Here is a 14,851-nt window from a genome sequence, read left to right as displayed (position 1 = left end):
TAAAAAGAACATTTTAAATAAACGTTCCGATATCTTTAGTGCATGTCGTCATGTAACCTTACACCTTCTAATCAATGTATATTGTCAGCGAATAATAAATAATCATTCAGTTGCCTGAAGATCGCCCAATGACTTGAAACTCCGAGTAGCGACAGCAAAAACTTGTCAATTTTATTTCATTTTATCTTACGCTCATCTAATATATAGAATATTGAGCACACTTTTAGCCGGGAATATTCTCCAATTAACATATTTACTAATTACTAATTATTATTATTAGACGCTCTAAGCGTCTACAAGCTAAAAGCACATGTAGGTATGTGTAGAGATAAATTCGAAGAGCGTAAGATAAATGAAATAAAATCGACAAGTTTTTGCTGTAGCTACTCGGAGTTTCACGCCGTAAGGCGATCTTCAGGAAACTGACAGATTATTTATTATTCGCTGACTGTATTGAATAATCGCATTGAATGATCTCATTCTTGATATTTACATATAGGAATAACATGCATGTTAATCGCTAGTCATAGATGATGCCCAATTTTTTCCATATTTATTCGTAGAATTTGACAAATTCATGTCAGTTTTTAGGTAATAAACGTTCTATATTTGGTTGACAGGGGGTAATAATTAACAAGCTTAAAGATAGCATATTTTGAGCTTAAATATTTTGCGAGTTAGTATTAAAAAAATCCCAAGTCAAAGTTTAAGAAAAACAATCTTTTATCATTTGCAAACGTTTTCAAGTTTGTTGAACAAAGTTCTTCTTTTGTTTAAGTTTCAGTTTGTTAACGCATTCGGATTGGCTCACAGCATGAAATTGTCAACAAAAGCGCTGATTGGTTTAACATTATTGGACTTTGCTGCTTATTGAATATTTCAGTGACCCAACTACGAGAATGAGATAAGCTTGTCGCACCAACTTTCCAACAGTATTTTAAAAGAACTTCATAAAAGTTACGTTAAGGCATGTTTTTTAATGATATATAGCAAAATGTGAAGGATTATTAATGCAGATGAATTCTAAAGCTATTTAAATATTCTGTGATACATTAAGTTAAGAATAAACATGAAATTACATATTACGTAATGTTTACTGGTGGTTACAAAATTAATAATCAACGAAGGAAGTTTTTACTTAATAAGTATTGACTAAAATGTATAATTATTTAAAAGTGCTGTTCAACAAAAGAAAATATTGACTGCAGAATGTATATTCTTAAACCAATAAGACGAGAATAAGCATATCAAGGCTGCTGATAAACACTATAAGAATGAAACTTATTACTGATATGCATTATTACTGTGACTAGATACAGTAGACTTGTTGCTAGCATCAGACTTCTTAGAATTCTTTCTGCTGCATATACAATATAAACCAAAAATTGCCAAAAATAAAAGTCCACCAAGAACTGGAAGTCCAACAGCAAGAAGATAAAACATCAAAGATTTTCCTTCTTCTAAAACAAAAATATATAGAATAAAATCTTTGCAAATTTTATCGTAACTGCATTAAAACATATATTTTTTTTACGTAATTTTTCCAATCGATTGTTCCAAAAGCCAAATTATTTAAAATTCCGTAGGGTTAGTTGTTTTCACTTATATGTTCAACCCGTTACCATACCACGCAGTGTGTTGAAAAAAAGGAAGATAAAATTCGAAATATTTTGGCTGGCTACGCCATTGAACTGGTTAAAATATTCAAAAATGAAATAAATTAATTCAAATTATATTAACCAAACATGCCTTGCACAAGAAAGTAGGAAGTATAGCAAGACTGCACGAGGGTTTACATAAAACGATTGCGTGAATGCTACAAAATTATTTTTACAATATTTGCATTATACCAGATCATATTATAATAACAAAATTTTGTTTGACGAGTACGTTGTACGTTATATATACTTGCATGTTAAAGACACTGACAATACTTTATTCGAAGATGTATTACCGTATTAATCAACTCAAGCCATGGTGGCTTCCCATGAGTCTATAAATCATTCATTCTAACGCCTATTGCTTAGCTTTGTTGATGCTAAAATCACCATGGATCGATAATTTCTTAAATTGCTAAAATATTCTTCATTATGAAACTTTGCAGCAATTCAAAGTAACAAAAACTTACCACATGATTCATTGTTAACAAAACCCAAGCGTATATGACCATCACAATCCGTACATGTTGCGTTGTTGCCTCCACAAACACCACAAAAATCTGGAGTTTTTCCACTATTCTGTACACCGTCACAACCAAATATAACAGGATCTAAGACTAAAATTTAGAATATTTCATTTCCTTGTCTGATTATAAATATGAAATCTAAGCCTCATACAATTTGTACACCCGAAAAAGCAATTCATTCTAACGGCATTTGTATACACGGAAAAGAAAATTCCCCCCAAAACTGGCTGAGCTATAATTAAAAGCAAAATAGAAGGTGCTTTAAAAATGGCACGATTTAACTTTAATTCATCCCTTAAATAGGGCAAACGCAATTTGAATGAATTTCATACTTGAATCTCATATTTTGCAATGTACAGTAAGAGAAGTTTGAATGTCTATTTAGCTTATTTCAAAAACAGGCTTTTTTAGCACCATTTATGCTGCGCCCTTGCAATATGAGAGTATGTTTTTAGTGTTTTATTACAATATTTAAATTTTATGCTAAATTTACTTACCCACTTTTGATTGATTTCTTCTTTTTTCGAGTTCACTGAGCGATTCCAAAGTTGCCTTACCGATATTCACTTTTCCAGTAACAGCAACGTCAAACAAGCATTCCTTATTTTTGCCACAAACAGAGTTTGCCTCCCTCTCCAATCTTAGGTTGGAGAAATGCAAGTTTGTTTCATCCAAGAAGACAGGAGTAAATCCATAATCAACAAAAGACTCGTAACTTTTCCCACCATGGTATGTAAAAAGACTTTTGTTTCGCTGAACAATCCCTGTACAAAACCCAAAAGCAAGTAAAAATTCTACGCAATTATCTTTCTCACTTTTTACTAATATCAAAAGAGAGGCTCACTTTTGTGGTTTATGATTCACCATTATTCACCATATCATATCATTTTTGAAATCATTAAATGTAGATATGTTGTACTATTAGTGTTAACATAATAGCCAACGTTACTATTTAACTAACACGAAGTAGATCTCCAACATGGAAGGAATACCTATTTATGTATTTTATGCTTTTTAAGCAATAGAAGACATATTGAAATTGAAATGCCAAAAAGAGCATCTCTTACAGTACTTGCCTTAGAACAAAGTTCTCTATTGCCTAATTTATTTTGTTTAAGTAAGAATAAATCATTTGCCTTTTTAGTATAATTAAAATATATATATATATATATATATATAAAAGTATGCTTTCACTGTAAGAAAAAACAAAATATTTGTACGAGCAAGTACGAATGTTGTTTTAAACTTGACACTTTTGTTATTAGTAAAACCTACATTTTGACCAAATTCGTAATGAAGCGTTCGATAATTTGTATTTGTTTGAATGAAACTTCCATTTGGCAACAAAATTCTCGCTCTTTGCTTCCATCCCAAAATCCAAGAAGGCCAGACGTTTTTCCTAAAATAGTAAAGTAGAAAAATTTTGTCTTACACCTAATCAATAGATGAGCTTGCGCTTATATCATTGCTATATTCATTACATGTTATATTACTTACTTATTACTTATTACTTACTACTATTGATTTCTATCAAACTAACTGGATTTGCAGCAGGGCCTGGGAACTGTTGTCAAAAACATGGATGCCAAAAGAAAATTTTGGATGAAAAACTTTTACTTGAAAAATTATATTTATTCTTCGCTCCCTTCTGATTTTTGAATGCTGTAATGTACTGTTTCAATACAAATTACAAAATACAACCAGGAAAAATAACTACTGAAACCTAAATCATGAAGATATGCTCTAGCGTTTTATGTAATACACACATTAATACGAAAAATATATAGGTAAAGAAGTCGACAAGGCATGAAAAGTTTTAGTTTAACCCCACAGCTACAGCATGTCTACTGCTAGATATATCTTGACTATGTTTGCTGTTGCGAAGCTGCTAAAGTGCTAGGATACTGGCTGTTGTACTTGTATGGTAGCAGAATGCTATTTTGCAAGCTATTGCAATAGCATGGAGAAATATTCATTACAACTCAGGACCAAATGATGAACAGTACTGTATTTTTTTATGAGAAATTATCATTTACGAAATTGTAGCATATTGGCTTTGTTGACATAACATTTTTTCTTGCTGCATGAAAACAAAATTGTTTCGATAGTAATCTCTCAATGAAGATATTTCCCAAGTTTCATAAATATAATTGTGCATTACGTGTAATGTTTTGGCATTTTGTAACATGTTAAGAATCAAGTTTGGACAAAAAATTTGTTTAAGAAACTAAAATTAAACAAAAAGACTTTGCCACGGCAATTTGTTTGTAACGGTTCACCTTCACACTTTGTAATTCAAAATTGTTTATAAATTTCATATTTAATTTATTTAATCATTTTATTTATTTCTACTTCATCTTCATCAGATGTGTGCAAGTTTATTGTTTACATTTTGGCTTCTTATGCCTTCAACTTCATTGCAGCCAATGAACAAATGTGAATCTTGGATCATATTGAATTACACCAAGGGTGAATGTTTGTCAGTTGAGGCATTGCTATACTTTTTATGCACAAGGTAAAATTCTTTTCTTGAATAAAAATTTTAAGGTAGAAGCAAATATTGGCTCAGTATTGTCTAAAGCAGTTCTTTTACTTAGGTTTTGATTTATAAACATCGTTTACTATTACAGTGCAAACCTTATTAACAGAAACAGCAAAGGTCATTGACAACGTACAGCTTAGAGCAAACCTTTGCCCATATTTAAAACCTTTGTTGTTTGCAAGGTGTCACTTTTTTGAAAACAAGCTAGGAGTTGAGAGCTAGGAGGTCAAGATCTTTTTGTAGTAGTTGACAAGTGTGGCATTTAATTTCAACACAACGTTGACTATGCTCAAATTCCCATCATATATTCTAAAAAATATTATAAACAGACCCTAATCCATTTCCTGAGAATAAATCGCTAAAACTCAATTCATAATAGGGGAATTTTTTTGATTAGTTTGATGCAAGGTATGCACATTTCGAAAAGTTTCACAGCGCCTGGCATGCATTTACCGTATTAAATAAAATGGTTGGGCCATAACTAAAGCATAACGTTGTGATAAAAGTTTCACCAAAAAAATGCCATAACACCGCATGTAGAGTAAAAGGAAATAATAAATGTTGAAAACTGAAGTATTTGAACACTTTGAACGATGAAAACAATTATCTTGCTTACTGGCAGTCTCATGAAACCACTAAAATGTTTCATTTCTTTGCACATCTTTGACAACCGTATATCTAACACATTTTCAGCATGTTCTATTGATGAAGTTTTAAAAATATTTTACGATTGCAATAATACTTTTAATATTCTTTGTCGTCGCATACATATTATAGAATAGGATTATAGTGTTGGTTGAAATCAGGAGGAAGGAGAAAGTTTATAAAACATGTGCCTGTGCATCTCCGCTTACATTTTTATCGAGAATTTGCCATATAAGAAATGGCGGCATCCATGTTTTTGACAGCATTTTGCGCTTAACAAAATATAATAATTTTGATGCGATTGTACGTCCAGGTAATTAGTATACATGTCAGTGTTTACTACCTATTACTCATTTTTTATTACTTTTTATTTACTATTTATTACTTAGTATTTATTACTTATTGCTTATTGTTTGTTAATTATTACTTTTTACTTAAAACTTATTCTCTAAAGAAGAAGCTAAAAAATTAAGTAAGCAATAAAGTAAAAAGAACAAAAACGTGTTATTACAACGAGCTTAGTGATTTTAGAAGTTTAGCAAAATCACCAACGCATTTTCTGTGCGACATAAAAAGGTAATTAGAACTTAGTTTAATTATTTGCATGTAGATTTTTCCGACAAATTCCCCAATTTCTGATGAATATGAAAAACTAAGAATAATCACTTCTAGTGTCTGTTTATCAATGTGATCTTTGCAAACTATATGACTTACTTCAAAATAGGAATATCATTAATTTTAGTCATGTTGCATTCAAGTATTATAAAAAGATGATAACCTTTAAAAGTTGTTGGGATTGCAATCTGGTAGGTTAAAAAAGTTTCTATTGATTTTATTTCAACAGAAACTCCAGAAGAAAAGTAAATTCCGATTTCTGTTCGATTGTGTTTAATCATGAAAACGTTGCTGAAATCAAGTCTTCTTTGCTCATCAAATTCCACCTTTCCTCCATTGACAAATGCAACAATTGATCGTCGGCTGTTGTACTCAACCTTTGTTAAAAAAAAGAATTGCTAAAAATGATACCATATGTTGCTACATTATGTGCATTTTGTTTTTTTATTTCAAAAACTGAAGTATATTTCTATTATTAAAAACATGAAAAAATAACAAAGAAAAGATTGCTTTATTTCAGCATAAAATTAAAGAGCTTATGATGATTTGTCTGATAAAAAACATATGATATTATTACTACGTTTCTATGTTCCACATGGCTACCTGCACAACATCACTTTCCGCGTTTTTTATTGCCAGTGCTGTCAACGCTGTAGCTCTTGTACTAGCACCACGTGAATTCAATATTGATGTCATTCTTCCCTGAAATTTTAGTTCTTCACCATTCTCGATATTTAGTAGAATATACTCGCCGTATCCATTGAATGTGTAAAACGTTCCATCAAACGTAGACAAATGTGGATCTCCTCTAGTATCAGCTGGTAAAGAAATTCAAAAGAGTATGATAAAAAAGAAAATTTATGGTCATGGGTGGATTTGAGACTATATTGGTTAGATTCGTTAGTTGTATAGTATGATTACGCTGGAAAAGGGTAAGACTTTTTAATATTACATGTATGAAGTACACCCCTTCCTATATTATGACAAAAGCCTATTTATTGATGACAATATTTCAGAACATTTTCTCCTAAACTAATAAACATTCTGTGAAGTTACTTTGTTTTTGCTCACAGCCCAAGACCCTGGCTCCAAAGATATTTTCTGCCAAAGCCGAAACTAGCATTACAAAAACACTTTGCATGCCTTAGATATGCCAAGTTAAAATAATGCAGATGATTATAATCTGGCATTTTTTCGCAACTTTTGCTAATTAAAACAACATAATGAACCACTGATCGAAATGATACAGCTCTGCCAAATTTGGTGCTTTGCTCATATAACAAACGATTTTGCTAAAAATTGGTCTATAACTGCCCCACTTAATAGAACATTTTTAACGCAGAAAGGTTAAGTTATTGTGAACTAAAGCGATAACAATAGCTGGCAAAAAATTTAAGTAAAGTGTCTTTCTCGATCGATTCTATAAAGTTCCTCTTATGTGGAATTATGTTATGAAGCAACAGTTTTATATCTGCAGAATTGAGAACCTTTATGTGAATTAATAATAAATGGCTTAGTTTCTTAAGCACTCTATGAAAAGGGGACTTGTGATTTTTTAAACTCAGCCTACAAATTGGACTGGAAGTCATGAATGTAGTTTACTTGTATTTTGTCAAGTGATGCATCGTGAAAATATTTCCCTATTATTGTTATTCTTTTGCAAATATACCTTAAAATAGTTTAAGTGTTTCGATGATAGGGCCGTTTTTAAGAATTTGTCTTTGTCATAATTTTCAGTTATTCTTTTTATACTTATTTTGGACCATTTCGTAAAATAATCTGTCAAATTTCACCATGTACGTTATTTCTAATACACATCTTTAACATTGCAAAGACTCACCAATAGGAGGAGCTAAATATCTGGATCCATCGTCTGAGGGCCGTCTTTGATAGTATTTTGCACAATTATCAAAAAGTGATAGTTTACAACAAGCGATCCAGGGCACGACATCTTGTAAAAAATGACTGAATGTACTTTTATCTGGCGATACAACATCAAGTGATCCTCCACCAGGAGGCCCCACTATTAATCGATTTAAAGAATCATAACAACACTGCTGACCAGCTCCTGATGGACTAAGTAAAAAAAAAATTTATAAAAATTATCGTTATACACCAAAAGTAAAAGTGAAATTTTTCACTTCTTTCATAGAAAATTATACGCTATATAAAATATGTTTTGGGCGATCACAATGCTGTTTCCGTGAAGTTTGGCAGTCTATTTGTCGTCCAAGGATAACAAACGTTTTCAAAATACTTTTCTGGAGAAATGGCATGCTCTATTAAATAAGTTGTTAAAGTACACATGCTCATGATTATTCATAAGAGCATTGTTCCATGCATTTCAAAGAAATAAAGGCATAAACAAATAAATAAGTTTAAGAAAATAATGGAATGTTTATCTGTTTGTTTTAGCATTTAATCCAAAGTCTTCATTCACTCATCCATAGTTTTTGTAAATACCAAAGTCTACTTAAAAACAACTGGCTTTAAATGACATACATATTTGAAATGAAACACTCATACGGAATCAAAATGTCCACGCCAGAAATTCTATGCAAAAACATTTACAAACTTAAAAAATAAAGTAGGTTTTGTACCAATAAAAGGAGCTTGTCAGCTCAGGCTGGAATGTTGTAGCTTGTTGTAATCAAACATTTCTACATTTTTATCATCACTTGCATCAAAGCATTTCAGCTCTCTATTCATTTACTTGACAATAGAAATTTAAATCAATGAAATTAATTTAGGCTATAAACTACCAAGAATACCAAAAAGATTTCAAAAGAAACATGTGGCAATGAAAATTTAGGAAATAGGGTGCATTTGAAAATAAAAGTATTGAAAAAACTTACCTGGGATTTCGAGAGCGAAAACAAGACTCACTCCCTGGGTGAAAAAATTTACTTAAAATTATTTTCACTCCTTTGTCTTCTAAAAATTGCTCATCTGCTCTTGCTTGCTGTAAGCTTCTGGGGCATGCGGGTAACTCATCTGTTTAAGAAAAGATACAAAAAACATGAGCATTGGAAGAAATATTAGCTCTATACTTCTTTTTTGTTTCATTGTAAATGTCATTTCAAATTAAGAACAAAAATTGTCTTACATACTTTGTAATCTTGCAATTTTATTTGCATCTTGTAAAGCATGCCAGGTTCTGCAGTAAATTTCTCCAACCACATGCAACATAAAAATAGGACTAAAAAGTCGTTTGAATAGTTTGCCAAGAAATTTAAAAAATCTTTTTTGTCGAACAACAGAAGCTGTGATGCTAACAATGGCGATGGATGGTCTGTCATTCAAATTTCTTTTTGTCGTATTGTTTCTATAAAAATAATCACAATTATTTGCACTTGCATATCTAATTTAGTATATTGTCAACTCAATATTTGAGTTAAATATCATAAATGTTTTAAATAGTATATTTGAATTAGAATATTCCAAAAGAAATATTTCCAATTAAAGTGTTTCATACCTATCAAAACACAATACCAAATTGAATTATTTAATCTTTATCATCTGGGAGTAAATATTTTTTACATCAATTTTTACTTTTTTCTTGATTGGCTTGTATAATGAACTTATTGTGCGCATATACAACAAACCTCTAAAAACTAAGGGCCGTTTATATGATTTCGGGTACTGGGGTTACCTTACCTGATGGGGCAATGTTATGTAGCGTTTACATGAGAGATTATTGTAAACTGCAAGTGCTTTTTTCAAGAAAATATCAAAGCAAAGGGCTTCTATACTTTGATGGGCATTCAAAGAGATTGACTGCATTAGTTTTTGGAAAAGTGATCAACTGACGAAAGTCTGTGCTGCAAAAAGGAGTTTCGACAATGAGGCGAAAGCCGTTGAAAAATATAAACATGGTTTTGTAAAGGAAAATATTTTAAGTTGTAGACTCAAATTCAGTCATAAATGGCCTTAGCCTGGGTTCAGCTCTTATTCGGTCATGTTAAAACATGGCCGTGTTGTTGGTTGTATTGAAGTAAAATGTCCATTTACAATTCGAGATTTAAAAATTAATGGTGGAGTAGAAAGTGGCAAGATTTCCTTTCTCAAAAATATAAAAACTGGATTAAAACGGAAAGAAAATCATCTCTATTTTTATCAATGCCAGAGTGTAATAAACATTTTGAGCATTGATTTGATTAACATCGTTGTTCATACAAACATTGACATGCATGTTGAATGCATTTATACAAGTATATTATGTTGGAAGACAAAACTACTTAATAATTATATTTCTTTTACATTCTTACTTCTCTAAAAAAAAGAAAAATTTATACAATAACAAAGTCTGCTTTGTTGTTTTAATAATTTTCCTGAACTACATTTACTGCATATGGGTGATTACTAAGGCATTGTTACAAGATACAACTGTCTATGTTTTCTCTACAAAAAGTGGGGCAAAACGTTAATAAAATAACAACAAACTACTAAACTTTTGGAAAGATCTGGGGCCACGGAAATATGAAAAAACATAAATAAGTTTCTAAGTTCTTAATTCTTGCAATAGCTTTCTTTCTACATGAATCCTAACAGAGGAAATCTTACGCGTTTCTCTTTCTTCATCCAGAGAAAGTCTCTTTGCTTTGTGCTCAGAAAAGGAGGATTATTTAATAATACCCCAGAAGGCAAGTCTCTTCTTACGTCAAATCCTTTGTCAGCCATAATCGAGTCTCCCTTCTCTAACATGCTAAATATACCAAAGTTATTTGTAATTGTTTGTCAAAACACCTTCCAACGTAAAGATCTGAAGAAAATGAGACAGTTCCAGTTGGACTAATTCCAATAAAACCTATGCAGTAATGTGATGCTATTGTTTGAGTATGTCACATATTGACTTCTACATGAGGTTGGTGTTTCAATAAAAATTTCAGGGCAATCAATGATTACTCTAGTTAAAAGATACATTTCTTTAAATGCTGTAGGCATTGTTTAATTGACTAAATCTCTAGAAGCCAAATTGGGTAAGAACAAAACCTTGAACGGAAAAAGTCAATCTAAGTGGTAAAGATACTTTGAATATGTGATAAAAACAAGCCAACCATTGTTGCTAAGTCTTTTCCCATCGGACGCAACTGAAACTAAAAAAGCACAATAAAGAATTCTTGCTCAGCAGTTAGAGATTTTTCCGAACTACGTTTATTCACATCATCTGAGGTAAACTTGGAATAGCTTAGTATTGCATCCATAATAAAATAACTACTCCCTTTAGGACCAAACGATTCAAACTGACGTTTAAATATGGAGTAGTCTTGGATTCCAGTGTAAAACCTGAAAATCTTGTCATTATTTTTAAGGAAATCCAATGAAAAGTTATCGTTATTTGTTTGCTCCATCAGATGCTCAAAATCAAGCTTTTGCTGCCTATTTTCAGCTTTCAGCTGATGATTTTCCATCCTAAATTTTTTTATCCGTGCTAAACGTTGAGATAATTTATCTTTTAAAGAAGTGAGCTCTATGGTCCTTACAGCAGCATCAACTATGGACTCATCAGAAAACAATCTGCTTGTTTTCAAATGTTTTGTAACTCCTACAAAAGGCATCCTTTTTCTTGCTTTTTAATTGGCCGAAGATAAGTTTAAGAAAGTTTTATATCTTTTGGAACAATAGTTGGAAATTGACTTAAGCAGGTCTTACGTCCACCTTGGAAGTGTAGAGAACACACTCGGTGCCTGGACTTTGGATAAAAATCCATTTATGATCCACTTCTTTTTAAGATCTGGAGACTTCTTAATTTGCCTCCAAGGAAATTGTGAAAAGAAAGCTCAAGATTTCTTTTGTTGTTTGAAAAGCAACCAGCAAACAAAATGTAAACACATCAGAAACCCCTGATCGTTCTGCTGACAAAACATCGTTTACCGTAGGCTCACTGAGACGTTCTGAGCTAGAAGACTTTTGACGACACGGTCAAGAGTTTTCAAAAGAACTATATAGGGCCTTAAGTCGTACTTCTTGAATCAGACACGTTACTAAAAACGGTAGTAAACTCTCTTTCACTACTGGTCATAATGCAATGTTTTCATTTGCGTAATTACTAAGACCAAAATGAAACGCGCGTTTCACGCTATGTGACATAATAATGCATGTTGCCATTAAAATATTCGACACACATGGAAGTCTGACTGATTCTTTTCATGCACACGACGAAGTGATACATCCTTCAACTCAAAAATTAACATTGGCTGATCTGTACAATATAACTACTTGTTGCTATTCTGTAAAATATTTCAGCTCAATTGTTAAAAATAATGGAGAAATAGCTCACAAAAGTTTGAATTGTTTTGTAATTTTACGCCATATTAATGTAGTTGCGGTTTTTTCAAACGGCTTCAATTTGTGACCTTATTGTGTGATTCGAACAGCATATGCCATTGTTTTTATCAACACATTATATAATAATAATGGACTCCGTCGATTTCGACATATGAGGGTTCCACGAAGTGGAACATCCTGGTTACTTAAATTATAGTGAAGGCAGCTGATCAGACTACAATCACTCGTACCTTTCACGCAACTACAACGCTGATATCAGCGTGACACATTTGTGACAAGGCTGCAACATTGCAGATGCAGATACAGTCCATCCGAGGACATAGTTTCCTCTACCAAATTTCCCTCACATGGCTTTGGTCAACCCGGGCTAGGTTTACAGACACATTGCCAGATGTGCCACGAGCCCAGTAAATGAAAACATGAACAAAAATATCTAAAATTTTTATGAAGAAAGTTCATTGAGCTATTTTGGTGAGAGTCTTAATGAGTCTATAGATGATCGTCGACAAACAAATGAAATTGTTGGCTACTAATTTGAGCTAAGACGATTAAAGCTACAGTTTAAGTCGTCTGGTGGTCTCTAAGTGGTCTTAAAGACGTCAAGAAGATGAGAACCACAATATTAAGGCCATTTCTGCAAATACTGATAAATGATGATTGAAATTTACTTTATGCCTAAATTTGCTGTTGCGTGCGCCGAAATCTATTAAATACTCAGAATGCTTTGTATTGATACAAACAACATTGAAACAGAAACTCTACATACGATATGGGCAAAAACATAAATTGCCACATCAAGTAGCTTATCGTCAGCTTGTACAATGGTGTTGGAGAGAATATCATCATTTCCCAGACGAATAGCAGGCACATTATTTGTATCTTTTTGTCGCTCTTGTTTTCTTGCATTAAGACAAGCAATTCAAAACTGTAACTTCTTCAGCTTAAATTGGTAGCCAAGAATTTCACTTGCCGTCCAACTACCATCAATAAACCTGTCAATCTCGCACCCAAAGAGCTTAATGAACTTTAATTTTTAAAATTGTAAATATTTTTTCGCATTCTGGCTTTTAATTTTAACTTGCAGTTCACATCACGCAATCACGTCACAAACTCAAGCCGCTGAATTATTTGCGTCTGCAATGATATGGCGTCGCTTGCATAAAATGCCAGTTTCTGTCAGCTATTTGTTCTTCAATTCAGCAGAAATATTTCACGGAATAACTACAAATAGTACTATCTTCTATATGAGCCAGTGGTGATTTTTGAGTGGAGTTCCCCTTTGGGATAATAAAAATATATGATATAGATTTTTTTCTTCGCATCAAAGTTTGTTTTTAAATTTTTTAAGACATAAAGAAATATATTGCAGAAATTTGGGCTTAAGCAACAAGTTTTCATTTAGTTTTTGAATCAATCTTTTTTTCGAAGATTAGATTTCTTTATACCCTGCTGTATCAGTACCATCAGCATTATCTTGTGGGCTTTTCAAACCACGCGCAAACTTTATAGCATTTTCTACAAAAAGTCACGGTTATATCCTGTTACAAAATAAATTTTTAATCTTCAGGTAAGCAATGTTCAATTGACTTTATATGTTTTTCAGAGATGTTAGTCAGGCAGATAAATGAAGAAAATTGAGTAAAAACTTACCATACCTAGGGGCAAATTCATTTTATACTAGAATTGTACATAAACACCTTTAAAAAACGTGTGAAGAAGTCGGCGAGCAAAAATGTTCTTGAGAACAAAAGGTCCGACTAATAACTTTTACCGACAGCGTTTGGTTTGTTTTGAGAGGCGCCACGATTTTTGAATAATTTTGCAGGAAGAAGTGAGACTTGGCTATTTTGATCAGCGGCACTTTAGCATACTTAATATAAACTACCTAAAAACTGTATGTTCGCCTGGCATGTTGCATTGGTTGCATGTATTGTCTGACAAATCATGTCTAGAAAACGAAAAAATATACCGTATGAAGTCGATGTGAGTATTTCACCGCCAAAAGCACAAAAAACTCCTAAGAAATAACTAAGAAATATTTAGAAATTACAGAAGGTTTATTTGGTGCTGAACATCAGCTTAGCTCATCAAAAATACAGAGGCTTAAAGATAAGATCCAGAAATCTTTTGGTTCAAAAGTTGCGTTTTGGTGCTCAAAGTACGGCAGTGAGTATTGTCTAATAACAATGTTGAAAAGGGGCAGTTAGTTGAAGTGGCTGTTAAGGCAAAGTTATTGAACTATAAATGGGACGACTTATCGCTGGAGGAGAAAACGATGCAAGTTGCCCATGAAATACGTAAAGAATTATTAGAAACTCCCGGTACTTTTAGAAGCTGGCCACCACCAGAGCAAGAGCTTCCGTACAAAGAAACAGAAATTCCAATGTTAACAACATGTTTTTTGCAAGGAGTCCTCACTAATAAATCAACGAAATCCGCAAATGTGATGCGTTTAGTGTCTTCAATTGTACAAGATCTGATCTACCACGCCAACGATGGTCAAAGCATACAACCTTTCCTTTCTGCATCAAAAGAAAGACTGGCTCCAAAAAAGATATAAACTGGACACAAAAGTT

At 32.3% G+C, this 14,851-nt stretch overlaps 1 protein-coding gene across 2 annotated transcripts in view; it reads right to left on the bottom strand.

Annotated features, from left to right (window-relative positions):
• Positions 1 to 957: 957 nt before the first annotated feature.
• LOC124444320 (sushi domain-containing protein 2-like) overlaps positions 958 to 14,851 on the bottom strand; it is a 47,942-nt gene continuing 34,048 nt past the window's right edge. Inside the window, exons 7-15 of one of the 2 annotated variants that reach the window (XM_046994901.1) lie at positions 9,098 to 9,312; positions 8,843 to 8,981; positions 7,828 to 8,063; positions 6,591 to 6,805; positions 6,151 to 6,364; positions 3,461 to 3,584; positions 2,683 to 2,949; positions 2,129 to 2,275; positions 958 to 1,460 (exon numbers count right to left, since the gene is read on the bottom strand). In XM_046994901.1, coding sequence (XP_046850857.1) covers positions 2,883 to 2,949; positions 3,461 to 3,584; positions 6,151 to 6,364; positions 6,591 to 6,805; positions 7,828 to 8,063; positions 8,843 to 8,981; positions 9,098 to 9,312 — 1,210 coding nt within the window. In that variant the 3' untranslated portion in view covers positions 958 to 1,460; positions 2,129 to 2,275; positions 2,683 to 2,882. The remainder of the gene's footprint in view (positions 1,461 to 2,128; positions 2,276 to 2,682; positions 2,950 to 3,460; positions 3,585 to 6,150; positions 6,365 to 6,590; positions 6,806 to 7,827; positions 8,064 to 8,842; positions 8,982 to 9,097; positions 9,313 to 14,851) is intronic. The other variant, XM_046994902.1, reaches the window with a different exon arrangement.

The sequence above is a fragment of the Xenia sp. Carnegie-2017 genome, unplaced genomic scaffold, assembly GCF_021976095.1.
Source record: "Xenia sp. Carnegie-2017 unplaced genomic scaffold, XeniaSp_v1 HiC_scaffold_21, whole genome shotgun sequence".
NCBI classification, from domain to species: Eukaryota; Metazoa; Cnidaria; class Anthozoa; order Malacalcyonacea; family Xeniidae; genus Xenia; species Xenia sp. Carnegie-2017.
The sequence above is the reverse complement of the archived record's forward strand: the minus strand, read 5'-3'. Positions and strand labels throughout refer to the sequence as shown.